Genomic DNA, 15,053 nt, shown 5'->3' with positions numbered 1-15,053 from the left:
TAACATTACTGTACAATTTGCAACATTAATATTCAAAATATATTTTGAAATGTTAAATACTAATACATATATAATATGTATTAAAAGTTCAATATTATTAAAAGCATATATTATTATAGATATGTAGTTTCTTAAAAATGTATTGAAAATATTTTTATTTTTTTAAATCATATAAACAATTATTTAATTAAAATAATTCAATAATAATAAACTGAACTAATATTATCATCAATTTTACAAATTGTAATTAATAAATTAATTCAAATATCAAATAAAAAATTAATAAATTAAAGAAATTTTTAAAAACTATGAAATAAAGAGTTTAGTTTCAATTAATGTATTTATAACTAAATGTTTATAAGCATTTAATTATAAAAAGGATAGTAATATTTAATAAAAGTACAATTCAGAGATAAATAACAAAATCATAAAGTATTTACATATAATTTGAATTATAATAAATTGAAATACTAGATAGATGTTTATAAACATTACACTAATAAACTGATTCTAATATTTTATATATACGAAAAAAAAAAACAAATGATAATGCTGAATTAAGATTCATTCATATTAAGTTTTTTCTAAATCAAATCGGAAGTTTTAAAGATTTCAAGAATGCAAGACAAACCTCAACTATATAATATTTTATAATTTAATATATATATATATTTATGTCACAAAGTTGATGAAATAAAGAATTTAACAACAAAAATGTATATTTCAAAAAATACCCAGTTCTTAAACTCTATGAACATTTTTTCTATGTCTAAGAAGTTTATCTTTTCTCGAAAATTCTTTTGAACATTCTGGACATACAAACTGTGGCTTTTTACCACATTCAAAGTCCAGATGTCTGCGAAGACCTCCTTTGTATTTATAGCTTTGTGCGCAATTAGGACAATGATGTCGTTCAGCAATTAATCGTTTTTTGACTTCAATTTCAACAATTTGATTAAGCCAACCATCTGTAAATAAAAAAATTAAAAATTAAAAAAAGTTTTTATATTTAAAAATTTAATTTAGCTTAAGCTTTAAAATACTACGCTAATCTACTATAAATAAGAAAAAAAATACTTTTTAAATTAACTTGAGTAACAGAATTGTAATAAAATATGTATTAACCTCCTAAACCTTTTATTTATTTCTACTTGATTTGTAATAGGAAGAAAAAGATAGAACACTCTCATACAATTTTATATTTGTATTGATTTTAATTTATTAAAAATAATTATAACTATATTTATCAATTATATAATACATACAATTTAATTAGTACTAAAAACATTATACTTGGTTTATAAGAGACTTACAATGATATTACCAACCTTACCAATATTTAATCCTAAATTAGATTTGTGAAAACTAATTTTGTCATGATAGAACATTTAATGTAGGTTTTTTTCCATATTTTGCTTTTAAACAATTAATTAAATCCTTTTTTTTTTTTTATAATTTATAAAATACACATGTGGACAGCCAAAAACTTTCCATTTTATAATTATGTATGAATTCGATTACCTATAATCATATATAATAATATTCATTAATTAGAAAATATATTTTAAATAGATACTAATATGATTAATACTTTAAAACAATGTGTTTTAATATAATGACAAGGTTCTAATAATAATAACACATACAATATTATAAAAGTATGATTTAAAATAATTACTTTTAAATAGAGATAATAGAAAATAAATTAATTATGTAAGTACTTACACTATAATGTTATTTATTACAACACTCATTGTTTAGATTGAATACTAAATTTGATTTTCTAAGTACCTATTAATTGTTTAAATTATTTTAAATATTTTTTCGAAGCATTTAGATTATTGACCCAATAACAATAAATGTCATTAAATTTTTGTAATTTCCAAAACCATCATACTTAATCAAGTTGAATAAACTTCATTTAGTTAGCAATTACATAAATAGGTTACTCAATTATAAGAATATTGACAAAATAAAGGGTGATAGATTGAAATAATACGGTCATATTATTAAAATATATAACTGTGAAGTATGAAAATAAGTATAGAAGCTAAAATGAAAGAAAATATCAAAGAACAATTAATGGATATATAGAAAAGAAAATAATCTAAAAATAATTTATCTGAATAAAGAAGAGGTGAATGATAGAACCCCATGAAATGTTGTATAAAGATGACTAATTCCATGTGGATTAGGTTATTAAAGTAAAGAATAAGAAAAATGATTGTTTATTTTTTGGTCTAAAAGCTTAAAATGTGATACAGCGTTTATTTATAAAAACTTTAAAATGTATTAAATCAAATATAATTTATATGTTATCAATATAATTGTAAGTAGTAAATAATAAATTATGAGATCTATGATAAATTTTAATTTGGTACAATAATTTTAAATTTGTATTATTTCAATTAGATTTTGACTTATTCAGGTTTAATATAATTAATCCAAACTTTTAAAAACAATACTAAACTTATCTTACAAAATAACTAATCATGTATCATGTATACTTGATATAAAATACTAGAATCACAGAATAGGTGTTTTGATTTAAAAAATGTATATACATACATTATTATATTATACAATACATACACACATACATATTATGTATGGTTTACATAGGAAGTATTCAAAATAATCAAATAATACATAAATTGGTATATAAATTATTCATTAAGTATAAAACATTTAAGTCATAGTTTTAATATAAAAACAAATAATAAATATAGACTCACAAAATTATATTTAAATATTCTCAGTTTATTTATTTAATTTTTTTTTTTTTTTTTGATAAGAAAATAAATTAATAATTAATTTATTGAAATAAGCAAAAGCAATTTAATGGATAAACATCCATTAAATAAAAATTAATATTATTATAAAAAAACTACTGTGTGGATATAATATATGCAATTAGGCAATTATGACTGATATTAAATATATATTTTCAAAATAAGAACTATTTTAACTCATTCAAAAATTAAATACAAACAAAAGTTAAGATAGTATTTGTTACTTAAACAAGAATCTACATTTTTTTTATGTACTCTAAAATGTATGTATAAGATAATTCTTTAATTTAAATAATAAAAACCATTTAAATATTTTAAACTTTATTATTATTCACTAATTAACAACTGTAAGGTTAAGAAAAATCAGTACCGAATTGAGTGTCAATTATAATACATACACATAAAAATAAATAATTGTATATCATATACCACAAATATGTTTCATTATACTATTAAACTTTTTCTTAAATGTATAGTAAATATAAGTTTTAAAAGAAGATAACCATTTAAATAAATCTCTTATGCAATATTGTATAACTTAAGTAGTTACATTAAGAAATATCCATCTTTAATTAACATTGAATGTGCGTTTATCTATACATCCAGATAATAGGCCAGTAGTATGTTGTCTAAGTACATGAAATTTCAAACTAGCATTCTGAGTATAAGCCTTTGGACAAAATGAACATTTAAATTGTGGTTCAACACCACATTCATTTTTCTTATGCCGTAATAAATTTGTACGGTGCTTATATTTCTTGCCACATCCATTTGCACACACAAACCATACCATCCCTGAAATAGTATTCATCTGTTAAAATTACAATTTGATAGTGTAAAATGTTTGTTTTGATTCACAAAAATTGTTAACAAAATAATTTAATAATGTAGAAGCATTAACAATTCAATGAGCATAATAAGAGCAAATTAGTTAGCAAAATATATTATATAAACAAGTTTATACTAAAAATTTAATGTTATAAAAGAAAAAAATAATAATACAAATAAGATATAGCACTGAAATTTGGAAATCTGTCTTGTTTGTACAAGCTAGATTAATATAAACAATAATCGTTACATTAAAAAAAATAATAATAATAAATAATAATGCTAAGAAGAGTCTTGAAGTTTTCTTTAAGGTTTTTATTAATTTATAATAATTGTAATACTTAGAAAATTATTTGATGTGCATGCAAAAAACCGATACAATGTTTATAAAAATTATAACAAATACAATGATATGATATAATTTTTTTTGTCAATTTGTTTACCAATGACAGATATTACTGGTTATTAATACTTATATTATATCTGCTATATCTGCTATCAAACTTTTCAATATTATCATTTTATCCCAACACATAAAAATATCCCTACAATTTTTGTGTAAAAAAGTTATTCTTTATAACACTTAACAAGCAAAATAAAATATTATTTTTAATTTGAAACAATTTTTCTAAATTATACTTGTACATACCACTCATTGATTAGATACCTATTACAAATATAAATAGTGATATAATTTGAGTATCAAATATATTTTAATTAATGGAATACTATAGTTTAATATAGTTTATATAAATCATTTTATTGTACATGAATGAAAAACTAATCCGATCTCATAGAATCCAAAAATATAATGAATAAAGATTATTATAACAAAATACAGGTTTACATATTTGTTTTGAATAAAACCAACATCATAAGCTGGTGAACTAAAAATTTTTATTTGTGATACAACATTATTTTATTATTTTATTTTTATTTTTTTCGAATTAAAAACAAATAAATACAGAAAATAAAATTAACATGTATATTATGAAAATTAATTTAAATATAAAAGATTATATCTTAACACAATTTGATTTGTTAAAAAAAAAAATAAGATTGTCAATTTAGAAAAAAAACTATTCATCTTCACAATTTAATTAATTATTCATAAATACACTTTTTGACCACTTTTTTTTTCAAACTGATACACTTAATTAATAAAATTAACAATTTTAATAATGTTAGTAAACAAAAACTTATTTATAACATTAATCAGTCATAAAAATAAAATATGAAACAAGACATTTAATTTTTTCATGTTGAGTACAGACAAAAACAATGATATACTTTTGTAAATTTTTTTTCAAGCTATCCTTGAAAACTTAAACATTTTTAATTTAAAATTAGTAATGTATGTTATGAAGTTAAAAATAAAATGTTTATCAGTGAAATTAAAATCTATAAAAGATATTTTGAATTATTTTAAATAAAACCAAATAAGTTGAATTTTTAATACTTTACATTAAGTACGATATTGTGTAATTGTTTTAAAACTCAACTCCATACCTACCTATATAAATATTAAAATAATACTATAAAAATAATAGATCCTTTACTTTGATCATAATCAAAAATGGATATAAAAATATTAATTTTCTTAGTTAAAATTATTAAAATTTATAAAAAAATTTACTTTTACAATTATTAATGACATATTAAAAATGATATGCAAATTATTTTACCATCTAATACTTTATTTTTAAATTAGTAACTGTAATTTAAGAATCAAGAAAAATTAGTAATATTAATTAAATTCAAATAAATACGAAATAATTTATAAACTAACAGTAAGTTTTAATTAGAAATAGTAATAAAACAAATTTTGTATACAAGTTGTAGTATAAAAAACATTTCATATTATCTCATTATGCAGTACTTAGATAACTTTTAAATAATTAAACTGAAATTAAATATTTACACATATATAACCAATAATTAAAAATGTATGAATAATAGATATACATATATTACATTGCATTATATCAATAATAATAACACTTCATTTTAGAAAATACTTAAAATTAACGGTGTACAAATGAATAATAAATAACTCAGTATAAACCAATAAGGTAAATATTTTTTATTTAAATGTTGCCATTAAAATAACAAAAATAGTGAGTGTATTTAATAAATAAAATACATTTGATCAGACCATAAATAAAAATTTCACATTTTTATAAGAACCAGTAATAAACTATTGGATGATATTATATCAGCATATAATAAGTTAAGTTATTCAAGAAGAATGTTTGATACAATTTAAAAAATGTATTATTCAAATAAATTACAGATGTTTCAAAATGTTATAGCTTATTTATTTAACATAACATAAAATTTTAATTTGTTTTAAACAGCCAAGAAAAAAAATATAAAATATTTATGTATTATATTTAAAAGAACATAGAATTTGTAAATAATTTAAATGCTTATAAAATTTTTAACAGTAAATATAAGTTGGAATAAAAAAAATAAAACTGATTTCAATAGGATGTATTTTAATAATAAAGTAATGAATACAAGAAGTGTGTGTTTGAGTGATGGGACAACTGAAAATTATGAATATTAATGTATTAAGTCATGTATACAGTTTATTTTTATTTTGTGCAAGGGATTTAAGTCCGATGTATTTGTATTACACATTTACATAGTTTTAAAATTTTAAAAATCTCCCCTTTTCCTTTATCACTTTTGGATCTGCTACTGACTTAATAATCACTATAAAATTATAATTTATTGAAAAAAATTAATAGGAACATACGTAGCTTAAAAATCTAAATTTTAACATAGAATAATCAAATTTAAATTCCTCATAAAATGTAGTAAATTTTATAAAGTTGTATAAATAAATAAAATTTACCTAGATATAAGTATATTTCAAAAAGCATGCAACACAAAACAAAAATATTAAGTACATTCCAATTTTTGCAAATTTTCCATTCAAATTTTGTAAGCATTTCAATTACATTTTTTAATATTTGTAAGTTAAATATTTAAAAAACAAAAATTTTAATCAGGAAATATTACATGATGTTTTCGTGCAGTATGTTGTTTTAATTTTGATTTATTAATATACTTCATTTTACAATAATTACATTGATATTGCAATTGCATTCCACATTCATGTCTAAAATGATATCCCATATCTCTTTTGTTTTTATAATGCCGTCCACATTTATTCAAACAATAATATCGACCATTTGTTGGTTTAACATGAGCTGTAGAGAAGAACCCTATAAAAATAAATTAATAATTACATTAATATGTTTTATTGTATAATGTGTGTCCATTATAAAAAAATAAAATAATAATAAATACTCATGAAAAAGCAATATGTAAAAATCCATCACCTAAATTTTAGTATGTAAATTTAAAGAGGACGATTTAATAAATGTTTTTTTCTCTCAAAAATATACATGAATAAATTTAAAATATAGTTTTAAAATAATTAAACAACATAATAAAATATAAGTTTTAATAACTATAATTTGTCAAACGCTATCCCTTTTTAATTAACAAAATAACAATTTTCAATTTTAAAAAAGAAAACCTGTTATTTAAAATTTAAAAGAATAGTTTCTTAAAATTTTTGATATAAATTTATGTTATATTGGACAACCAAATTAATAAATAAATAATAATTATAGTATTCTAAAGACAATTTAAGAAATGTATCCTAAGCCATTTTTATTTCTAAGTTATTATTTTAGTTAATTTACAAAGACATTTTTAAAGAAACATATTATATTAAAGATTAAAAACTTTATTAAATGTCAAAATTAGAACTTAATACTGTTTCAAAAACTCAGATAATGATATCAAAATATAATAATTTTGAAAAAAATATAAAACATTATGTGGTTGTTTTTGAAAAGAAAGTTGTCACTAGACGTTTTATCTAGAGGTAAATTTAACTGGATTTGGCCTGAAGAAATTTGTTTTATGGGTTGTGACATAGATAGAAAAGCTGAGAAATTTGTGTAATACCTATTTGGGAATTATTTTTGGGAACGATGCTCGAATGTGGTTGAAATATTTTGGCAATTTGAAATAAAAATGTTAACTTTTTCTTTATTGGTAATTGCTAATTATAGTCCGTTTTATGTTATATTATTATTATTGTGATATTTATTTTTAGTTTTATTTTTTTACTCTAAATGCGAATATGGTTTATGATAAAAAAAATCACCTTGTAAACTTATAATAAATGTTATACATTATAATACATTTTCATCAATAAAAATTATTATTATTATTATAAACAAACACTAAAATTGTATTAAAATATTAACACTTATAGACTATAAGTCAATTCATCAAAGATATTTTCTTTGATTTATAGTGGAATTTCTACAACTTATTTATGGATTTTTTTCTCAAAACCATAATTATGTGAGCATGATTTAAGAATTACTTAGTAGTAGATATGTAGATGATATGTGAATTATAGATTTCAAAAATAAGATACTGGTAATTATTACTTTAATTTATAATCACATAATTAAACATTTTTTCAAATTAAAGTAGTCTTGGAACATAATTCAATAAATATACTTACAAAATCAACAACATTATTTTATAAGTAGGTAACTAATAAATTTAAATATACTTATTAACAAAAATATTTTTTATTTATAACAAAATATTGAAATAATTTCCAAGCCCTTAAATACATTTTTGAGTATTTAAAAAAAAAAATGTATTCAAAACTTTAAGTAAAACAAAACAGCAGACTGTCGACAAAAAATTGGATAGTTTAAAATTCCGGGATATAGATCAACAACTTTTTATAGTCATGATTACTATAGATATGTACATACAAATGCATACAGTGTAAATAATACAGTAAAATGCAATTCAGATCACAGAAATTATTAAAAATTAATTAATTCATTGAAAGTTTTTGTTTTTTTTATATTAGTCTAACTGATATAAATTATGCACTTGATTTCTTCATAAAATTAATAGAAATAGTATTCCATCAAAATAGTGAAAATGAAACGACGAAAAATGAGCCACAAATTAAAAATAACGAAATCTTTTAATAACGACAAATTTAGGTTACAACAAACAAGTATAATATCGATAGTGGATAATTCCATAATGATTTTAACACATATATGGATCTAGGATGTTTCGACAAAAATTAATAATGAAAAAAAAAATATAGTAAAATATAAATTTGCAATACATAATATAACAAATAGCACAAACATTTTAAAAAATTTTAAATTTCACAAAATATTATTTTTACCCAATTGAATTTCCTTATTAACCAACAACATACAGAATAGTTTATTTACTGGCACTCAACACTCACGAGTAAGTTAATGTAGGCTTGTATTTATAATTATTTTCACATTCAGCATTTGGACAAAAATATTTTGGTTGCTCTAAAATAATGTTTATTTAAAACTACATATTAAATTTTTTTTAAATTTCTATTTACTATTATAACAAGATTAAAAAAAATATCCATAATAATATATGTTTAATATACAATTTTTAACTAAAAATAATACATAACATTATCTATATGTATATATTTATAATAATAATGATACAATTCTTATAAATAATATTTTATCGAAATATAATTTTTTAGTATATATTAAGTTATAACATTAGATATTGTTTTATAAAATTGTAGTACAATTTTTAATTTAAAAATAATGTAGGTTATTATTATATATTTCATAATACACAAATTATGATAAATTATGAAATAAATTAAAAATATCTTTTTTTTTCAACATTAAAATTTCTAAATATAAATTTAGTCACATTACTTAAGATACTCTCGATTACTAAGGTGGATTTCCACAAAAAAAAGTACACTTATACTGAAATATACCAACAATTAGTTCATATATGAAATAATTTTTATTAAATTTGTAGATATTCTTCAATTTAGTATACATTAATTCTTTTTGTAATTAAATAACAACAAAATCTAATAATATGTTAAAGTAATAATTGAAAAAATGTCTTAAACAAACTGAGTTTATAAAATAAAAACATAATTTTTAATACAGTTTTAACCTCAGTTTTTCACACAAATAAATTTATTTCAATTTATTATTTAATTTAGCATTGGACTTTAGATGATAATAATACACAATATTATAAATTTTTGTAACACAAAATATTGAGATTGCCAGAAATAATATAGCTGAACATTCATTGAACCAAATAAAATAATTAATTAATTGTCAGATTATTTAATGACTCAATGTTTCTGATGATCCAATATTTTTGAGCTAATCTACTCTAATGTGATATTTTATAAACCTATATCGTCACCAAACAAGAAAAAATAAAAATTATGCGAATCTTGAAAATGCTTTGCAATTGTATTAAACTATTTTTATATGCTATAATGCCATAGATAATATATTTAATCAATTAAAAACAGTTAAATATTTCAATAAAATTACAGCCATTATCAGTTTATCAGTTTTAATTAAAATTATTAATACTTTATCACTGTCTTAAAATTATATTAAAATGTTATAATTCTTTATGGCACAACAAATATAGTTATTTATATGCAATTAAAGTTTTAAGAACACAATATTTAGCAGAACAATTAACTTGATGCTTTTGTAATGTAGTCTTCCTAAACATAAATTTATCACAATATTTACACTTAAATTTTGGATCAACACCACATTCATCTTTGATATGTCTGCGTAAGCTTCTTTTATTTTTGTAACTACGACTACAAAATCCATTTGGACAATAAAATCGATCTGCAACACAAAAATACAATGTTAAAATAATGTACTTTTTATCTTTTTAATATATTGAATTGTTCTTACATAGTAAATTACAATATTTTATTTATGCTCTTAAGCCCAAGCGAGAGAGTAGAGAACATTTATTACTTCCAAGGTATTTTTTTAATATTATGGAATAAAATTAAAAACAGTTAAGATATTATATAATATTACGTTAGTTTAAGACGAGTGATATGTCAATTAATCAATGTGTTAACATTAATTATTTCTTAAAATTAATTTTTGATCAATCTAGCTGTGCAATAATCTGAAATGTTAAGTTATCTGATTTTTTATTTTTATTATTGATTAGAAATGTTGCAGAAAACAATTAACTGGTCATTTGGTAATAAAACATTATCAAAAGTTTATTCAATTAAATAATTAATTTATGTTCTTTCTGATTGATACAAAATTAATGAATTAAATTTTAATGTAAACAAGTGTAAATTTTTATAATATAATCGATTTAACTTTATTATATCTTTAATATTGAAAGTATGATTGGGTTAAAAATTGCAAAGATTAGAGATAGATTAAGATTTAGAAATTTAATTTAAAAATAAATTAACTTTTAATAATCGTATTTTATCAAAAATAATGCAATGACACTTAATAACTATTAATCAACATTTTAAAAATATTAACGCATTACTTTCAGATTTATTTATTTTACGACAAAACAAATTTAGATAACTATTCACTGCTGTAGTCTCTTTAAAAAAAAAATAAATAAACATAAATGGATGTTGGAAACTAACTTTTTTTTAAAACTTTTTTTATTTCCTTTGCTTTTTTTGCAACATCACTATAGAATCTATGATTCTATACAACATAATTTCCTTGAAACTTAATAATTAACTAAGATTTAAAAATAATACATAATTGTATTTGTGTATATTATTTTAAATTATTTCATAAACTAAATTTACAAGTTCTAGCTCTTTCCATTAAGTCTAATCATCTGATATTATTCATAAATTTCTATCTAATTGTTTAATGCACTCTATTAATCTATTAAATATACATATTGTATCTAATATATTTAAATTTATAAATTTTATAAATGTGACATATGACTTATAAATCATAGCAGAGTACTAAAAGTCATAGAGCAATATAAACAAATTTGTAATAGTTTAAAATTTTTCTAAATAATTTAAAATTTAGCTGGGCATAAAAAACAATAATACGAGTAATAAAAATAATAAGTATCACTGTAATTTTTCTCAAATATTTGTTTTTTAATCAAAATTTATTTAAACTTTAAAAGCTTATATAAAAACAGAATTTTGACTATGTTTTCAATATTTTTTTAATTTATGTAAAAACAAATGAAGAAGAACTTTTTATTATGAACTGAACTTTTTAAACATAAAGAAAACTATTGAAAATTTTAAAAGTTTTCAATATTCTTTATGTCTAATTTACAATAAAATCTATTTTTTTGTTTCAAAAGTTGAAGGTTTCTTGACTCCTGCTTTAAATTTTTATCAATTTGTTTTTCCTGATGTTTAGAAAATACTTAGATTTTCATTATTTTAATGCACCACAGTAAGAAACCTCTGCATGTTAAAGATTGATGTAAGTTTCTTGTTCTATGTGACAACAAATCTAAAAAAAAAAAAAAACACTTTAAAATCAATATAACTGCTCTGAATCTCAAAACTATGCTTAAAATTAAATGATCATAAAATTATATTCTAATTTAACTTGAATATTAAAAATAAAAAGATGAAATAATATTTTAGGATTTTTTTTTTAAATGTCTCTTACAAGACATTTTATAAGTTATGCAATTAATACATTTTCCATTCATCTCAACTATAATAATAAATAAAAATTACAATGTTTAAACTAAGGATATCAACGTATTACTTATTATATTCTTATTGTTAAGAATCTTATTTCAAACTAATATGTTATTCATTAAATTAAACATAAATAAATAATAAAAATATTGTATCAACTAATTGTTGTTGTATATGAATAAATTATTTAATTTTAAAACTATAAAAAAAATTGAATTAATATACAATACATTACATTTATAGACATTAATAATTGTAAAATATTTATAACTTATCTTTTTTTTTATTATTATTTATTGAAGATATAGCTTATATATAATTCATCAAGTTCATCTTAGCAGTTGGTGACCATTAAATAAAAAAATAAATAAATAAAAATATAAATTTGAAAATTTTACTTTATTAGAAAAACATAATCTGTAATATGATACAGTTTAAGCTTATCATATTTGAATAGATATTGAAATTTAAAAAATAAAGAAAACATTTTTCTCTACTTATATAAATTGATTATAATAAAAAAACCATTTAGTAACCCATTTACCTGTAACGTTTCCCAAGTATCAGATAAAATATACAAACCATACAAAGGCAATTTTTATAGATTAATATGACTTAAATAAATTATTGCTGAAGCATTAGTATTAACAATAATTTATTATCAATATTAAAATTAATAGCACAAGAACAAATATTTAGAACACTACCATTGCTCTTTATATAAAAATGTTTATTTTGGCAACTGAATTAACAAAATAAAAATGTATAACAGTTATCATATTATAAATGATATGATGTAAAATAATTTATATTTAGGCTTAATAATAAATTAAAATGTAAGAAATAGCATGAAACAATTTATCAACACATAAACAAGTTTATGCATGACATTTACTAAACTATATATAAGTATAATTTATTAAAAAAACTTGATAGTATGATTATTGAATTTTAAATCATTGTTTAATATTTACATAATCAAGTTAATAAAATCATTAAAAATATGAATAAATAATAACATTATATACTTGGTAACATTTTATGTATTGATATTATATGTCTATTTTTGTGTTGTTTGTGAAAAAATTTTTTGTTACAAATATCACAGGAAAATTTAGGATCAACCCCGCATTCATAGAATAGATGTTGACGTAGATTTCTTTTGTGCTTATAAGTTTTAAAGCATCTGGGACACTCGTTGGTAAACACAAAAACTAAAAAATAAAAAATAAATTGAAAATATATGATTTCTAAAGGAACATATAAATTAAACAAAAAGAAACACATGAAGATATGTTTGCAAACATAAAAATCATACTAAGCAAAAATAGAGTAAAATAATTGCTTCAATATTGTTAAAAAAATAAATAAATAAAACTGTATCAATCTACTTAAGATAACGCTACATCTAAGTGTGGTGTCTTCGACTTACAAATACATAGCATAACAAAATTGTTTGATCGGAAAAATCCATTTAACTTTATCATATTTAATATTTCAGTGAATTTATAAATTATCAAATTTGAAAGTAAGAATATAAACTAGGTAGTAAACTTCATAGGCTTTTTTCATATTTTTATATTAAATTTAACTATGAGCATTTTAAAACTAAATTTTAGTACATTTTAAAATGCTCATAGTTAAATTTAATATAAAAATATGAAAAAAGCCTATGATGTTCACTAGTTTATATTTTTACTTTCAAATTTGATAACACATAAATCTATTGTAATATTAAATACGATAAAATTAAATGGATTATTCAGATCAAACAATTTGCTATGCTATACGTTTGTCAAATGAAGATACTGTGTACGGGTGTAGCGTACTCTTATATTATTTATAACAGTTGTATTTAAAAATATTCATTCCATAATTAAAAAACTAAATTCATGCAATTACCCTGCAGTAGCCAATATAACTATGTTAAGAATAATAAATGATTTATGTTTAAAATTCTGAAAAGGTAATTTATTTATTTATTTATTTTTAATTCACGTAGTAGATTTAGGCAGACTATGTTTAAAGAAAATATTGTATAATTAATATAAAGTACTGTTGTAATAGGCATGAGAATCACTTTTTTCTAATGTGGGATAAAATAATAACAATATAGAATTACAATTAATGAACGATTATGTATCAAAAACCATATTTAAATTTAAATAAATGCATTGAATAATAATTTTTTGAACTTTAAAAATATCAAAATATCAAAATATTACAAGTGACATTTTAATTTAAGATAACTACTGATCAAAGATATTTATTTATTCATTTGACAATCTGTTTAAAAATGTTTTATTATAATTATAAATTATTGTTTATAATACCAACATTACACATTTAAATATATCATTTGTGCCTATTTTTACCTTATGTTTCAATTTGTGATACCTTAATAAAATCTTATCCAAACTTAAATATAAATATATGATTATTACTGTTTAAATATTATGAATGAAAAATAAATTGTTTATTTTATTTGAGCTAAGATATCTACAGAATCATAAATTATTTATTTGTATTGTAGATAACAGTATATATCATTGAACAATTATTATATTCAACATTTTTCATTTCAATATTTTTAAATTTTTTTATAGAGATAAAACATTAAATTATTGTAAATTAATAATAAGTGTATTATCTATAATATATAATTAGTATATTATTTTATAATCTAATATTATATGTAACAATGTAAAAAAAAGAATAAGAGCCCTATATCAAAAACAATATATTATTTAATAACTATTTTTTTAACAACAGATAAATTTAATAAATTAAAAATAATCTATTAACAAAATTATGATTCTTAAGTTTAATGATTTCTAATTTAA

General features: G+C 19.3%; 1 protein-coding gene across 20 annotated transcripts in view; it reads right to left on the bottom strand.

Moving 5' to 3' along the window:
* Nucleotides 1-15,053, bottom strand: part of LOC112596273 (longitudinals lacking protein, isoforms F/I/K/T-like) — a 169,302-nt gene that overhangs the window by 34,869 nt on the left and 119,380 nt on the right. For 2 of the 20 annotated variants that reach the window (XM_025341811.1, XM_025341812.1), the window contains one exon: nucleotides 13,244-13,424. The exons of 14 other annotated variants lie outside the window; for them this stretch is intronic. In XM_025341811.1, coding sequence (XP_025197596.1) covers nucleotides 13,263-13,424 — 162 coding nt within the window. In that variant the 3' untranslated portion in view covers nucleotides 13,244-13,262. Of the gene's footprint in view, nucleotides 1-726; nucleotides 969-3,345; nucleotides 3,588-6,715; nucleotides 6,854-10,267; nucleotides 10,373-13,243; nucleotides 13,425-15,053 lie in introns of those variants that run through there. 4 more of the 20 variants (XM_025341807.1, XM_025341813.1, XM_025341839.1 and 1 more) reach the window with 4 other exon arrangements.

Source organism: Melanaphis sacchari, unplaced genomic scaffold (genome assembly GCF_002803265.2).
Source record: "Melanaphis sacchari strain LSU unplaced genomic scaffold, SCAv2.0 Contig31_pilon_pilon, whole genome shotgun sequence".
In the NCBI taxonomy this organism is placed as follows: domain Eukaryota; kingdom Metazoa; phylum Arthropoda; class Insecta; order Hemiptera; family Aphididae; genus Melanaphis; species Melanaphis sacchari.
This window is presented reverse-complemented; position numbering and strand designations above follow the sequence as displayed.